At 35.7% G+C, this 3,922-nt stretch overlaps 1 protein-coding gene across 1 annotated transcript; it reads left to right on the top strand.

Moving 5' to 3' along the window:
* The first annotated feature begins 391 nt into the window (after positions 1–391).
* LOC145582381 (uncharacterized) lies at positions 392–2,583 on the top strand. Its single transcript, XM_081639383.1, has one exon. The coding sequence runs from the start codon at positions 674–676 to the stop codon at positions 2,249–2,251; it is 1,578 nt and encodes a 525-aa protein (XP_081495509.1). The 5' UTR covers positions 392–673; the 3' UTR covers positions 2,252–2,583.
* The last annotated feature ends 1,339 nt before the right edge of the window (positions 2,584–3,922 follow it).

Here is a 3,922-nt window from a genome sequence, read left to right as displayed (position 1 = left end):
TTTATTTACAATTGAAATGTTCAGTTATATAATATTAAATGTACAATCTTTTTTTTTTTTTAATAGTTTTCTTATTTTACTCTTATATTATAAATGTTCATTTTTATATAATGCAATATTCAGAAATAAATGTTCATTTTTTTTTTAGTAGATGTTCTTATTTTTTCTAGTAAATGTTCATTTTCTGAGCATAAGCTCGGTTGAGCGCCACCTCAGTAAAAAATTTACGCCTCACGGGCTTACGGCCTCGCCTCACCTCACCTCACCGCACCGCAAGTCCTGAGTCTAGAGTCTAGCACCAAATGATGTGATATATTGCTATGAATATATGTAATAATATGATACATTGATACTGAATATATTGATTGGAGTCAAAAAATAAAATGATGCCATATATAAATAGATTCCACATTGTCCAAGAACCACCCAAATCTCATTAATACTCTACCAACATCGACTCCCTCCATTCTTTCCTTCTTCATTCCCTCTCTTTCTCTCTCCTCTCCTCCCTCACTTTTCCAGCAGCCATTGCACCACATCAAAGAGAGACTTCATTCCTTCATTCATTTTATTAAAGTTAAAGATTGTGCTCATTCTTTTTTTATTTTTATCAATTAAAAAAAAAAAAAAAAGATTGTGACATTTTATAGTATTGTTTTCTGGGTTAATTCTAATGGTTTTTTCTGCAAAATCCAATGGTGATAAAAATAGCAGCAGCAGCAACAATGAAGGGTGGGGAATGGGATTCTTGCTCATCCTTTTTCATCATCACCCAGATAATAATAATAATAATAATAATAATTCTCACGAACAACCCAATTTCTCTGGTAAGAAGAAATCTTCGATTTCATTCTCTTCAAAATCAAACACCAATTTACTCGTTTCTAAAACACAATCTACTTTATCAATTTGTGGGATTTTAGTTTTCACAACTATTTTATTATTCACTCTTTCAACCTTCGAACCCACCTCTGTTATGAAGAACAATTACCCATCTTCTCGAAGATTTCTGAAACAGAATAATAACAATCACGAAAATACCCATCAAAGATTCAAGGTTTTGAGCATGTTTTCGAGTAAATTGAAGGGCAGTGAGAGTAATTTCACCCGCATTGATGCTGCGAATCCTGCTTTACAAGGTATGGGTGCTCTGTATTTAAGAGGGAGTAAAAGTATGACTGATTTGGTTGTTGGGCATGTATCTGAAAATACTTCTGAAAAGGAGTTACGGACATTTTTACGAGTTTTGATTCACCACTCTGGTCTATTATCTCGAGCTGACTTTGTTTTAATCTACGCCTCGCCGTCGGCCGCGGCGAGGTTCGGAGCATTGGTGAGGCTTGAATGTGACTCATTTCTTCAACTTGTTCGAATTGGCGGCGAGCTCGGGAGGTTCACCGAGTTGGGAAGCGGGTTTAGTCGGTATTTAGCGAAGAGGGAAGTTGGAGAAGGGGAGAAAGAGCCGATTTGGGGGAAGAAGAGAGGGAACTCGAGTGAAGGTGAGTTGACTCGGTCGAGTTACGGGTCAGTGGTCGGGTTTGAAGCGACTGAGCTTGACCCGGAAGATACGCTTTCGGGTTTCTTGTATCATGTGCCAATGAGTTTGAGGAGGTGGGCGAGTTATCCGATGTTGCTGGGACGAGTCCGCCGACAGTTTAAGCATATGTTGCTAGTTGATATCAGGGATACATTGATTCTTTCCGACCCGTTTAGTCGGGTTCGGAACCGGAGCTCCGAGTCGTTGTTTATGTGGTCGAACCTCGATACCGAGCCGAGTCGGGGGCATCATCATGGCAAGAGGTACTCTGGAAAGTCGCGGGATTCGAACACCAAACCTCAATTTAACCCCGCCGTGATTGTCGGTGGGAGCCGTGGGGTGCGTCGGTTCGCAACTGCGGCATTGACCGAAATCGTGCGGGGAGTGATAGAGCACAAGGGGAAGGGGCGGAACTCGGTTACCGAGTCGGGACTCGTGAACCAACTCGTTCACAGTGGGCACCTTCTAAAGAACATAAATTTGATTGCACCGACCGAGTCACTCGCCGAGTTGAGTTCACTCGGCGGGTTTAACTCGGTCGACTCGGCGAGTTCTAGTTACTTAAGGTTGTCCGATTACTTCAGTGTGGTGCAACGTGGGCATAGTAGTGGTGAAAGTGGTAGCTTAGATATTGATGAGGTGGTTATGAAAGAAATTTGTGCATCTCATAAATTATATTCTTCTGTTTATAATGATTGTTTGGTTAGTCAATAATAGTTAGTTTTACTAGTAAAAATAGTGCAAGTAATTGGGTGAAAAAAAAAAAAAAACATAGGAGAATAAATCTAAGTTTTATTTTTCTTATTTTAGTTGATAATGTGCAAATTCTGTTCATAAAAAATGGAAACAATTTTGGAAATATGGAATAATTACATTTAGTTTGTGGTTGAATAAGTTTTTACTACATTGGTGTGAAATTTGTGTACCTCAATGTTCTGCCTGCCATTCAGTTCTGTTTGGGTGTGTTTTGGCAAAGGTTGTATTTATGCTTAGGCAAGTCAATAACGAACTGGCCGAAATCGGGGGATAAAATAATAGTTTTATAAACTTTATATTAAAATTATAATATATGGTTTTTATGTTATATATATGGTCCATGAATTCTAGGGTACTGAATAAATACTAGTGTAAGAAAAAGAGAGCATTGTTTATTATGAGTATCTAATAATTTTATTAATTAATAGTAGTAATATAAAATAAATCAGACAAATTCTGTTGGTTCTAACTTTTCTCAGGTTAGTTGATTTTATGTTAGTAGAGTTTGGTAATAATTGTTTTTGTTTTGCTTGTTTTAATTTAATGTATTTACAAAGTAGAATTAGTATGTTTATCATGTTAAAATTGTTTAGAATTAAAAGAACATGAGTCATGACACTTTGACACACTCATTTCCAATGACAAGAAAGATCCAACTAATTTTATACAATTACGGCTAGTGAAGACTGACAAGTACCCTAAATGTGAAACAAAGATCCAAATTTAATAAAGAATTAGAGTTTTTAATACTATAATTGAGGAAGCAATTTCACAATTTAAATTTGGACTGACGGGTTATAGATTAAGAAACTTGTCTATTTTTCTTACGATCATTATAATAGACCGAAAAGGTACAAATTTGATATGACTTATCATATACAGACCTTCAATCTTAATCATTAGATTAAAACTTCATCGATAACAAAGTGTGGCAACGTGTATCTTCTAGAAATTTTTTCGTGTTTTCCGTTTTTGCGTGGATTTTTTATTGTGTCGGTATTCTATAAGCTTGGAGTGAAATTAAGACCACAAAGGACATGTGAACATGCAAGCTCTTAAAACGACTGTGAACTGTATGTTTCTCAAAAGAGTCAATTTTACAATGTGGGACTAATTAAGAGAAGTGATAAAGTGATCAACAACCAAATGATTCATGAGTATGGCATATTAGAAAAAGGTCGTTAAAAACACTAATTGATTGTGGATGAATTATACTTTATATTATAATAATATAATATTGCCACCTATTTTGGTGGTTAAGTTAAGCCTTATTTTGGAGAATGTGATCGCATGCTGCTAAAAGTTGGTAAAGAAGTAAAAAGGAAAAGGAGCTTAGTTCACCATTACTTCATTACTTCGATAATATGGTTAGCCCTTCCAAAAACAAGAAATACGTAATAAAAAGGTTCTAGTTTAGAGGAATAAATAAAAGAGTTTTGTTGTTTACTTGTTCGTACATACATTGTTTAGTCTAATAGGCAGTCTCGAAGGATGTGTTACGTTGTAGACAAGACTCGATTATGATTTTTGAGTATCAACTTTTAATATTTTAATATTTTACTGAATATGTTAATTGACTGTTGATGTAGTGGTGATTAGGATTATACTTGGTATGGAGGATCCGTGTTC

The sequence above is a fragment of the Chenopodium album genome, chromosome 15, assembly GCF_948465745.1.
Source record: "Chenopodium album chromosome 15, dcCheAlbu1.1, whole genome shotgun sequence".
NCBI lineage: Eukaryota > Viridiplantae > Streptophyta > Magnoliopsida > Caryophyllales > Amaranthaceae > Chenopodium > Chenopodium album.
Note: the sequence above shows the minus strand (reverse complement) of the source record. Positions and strands in the feature narration are given on the sequence as shown.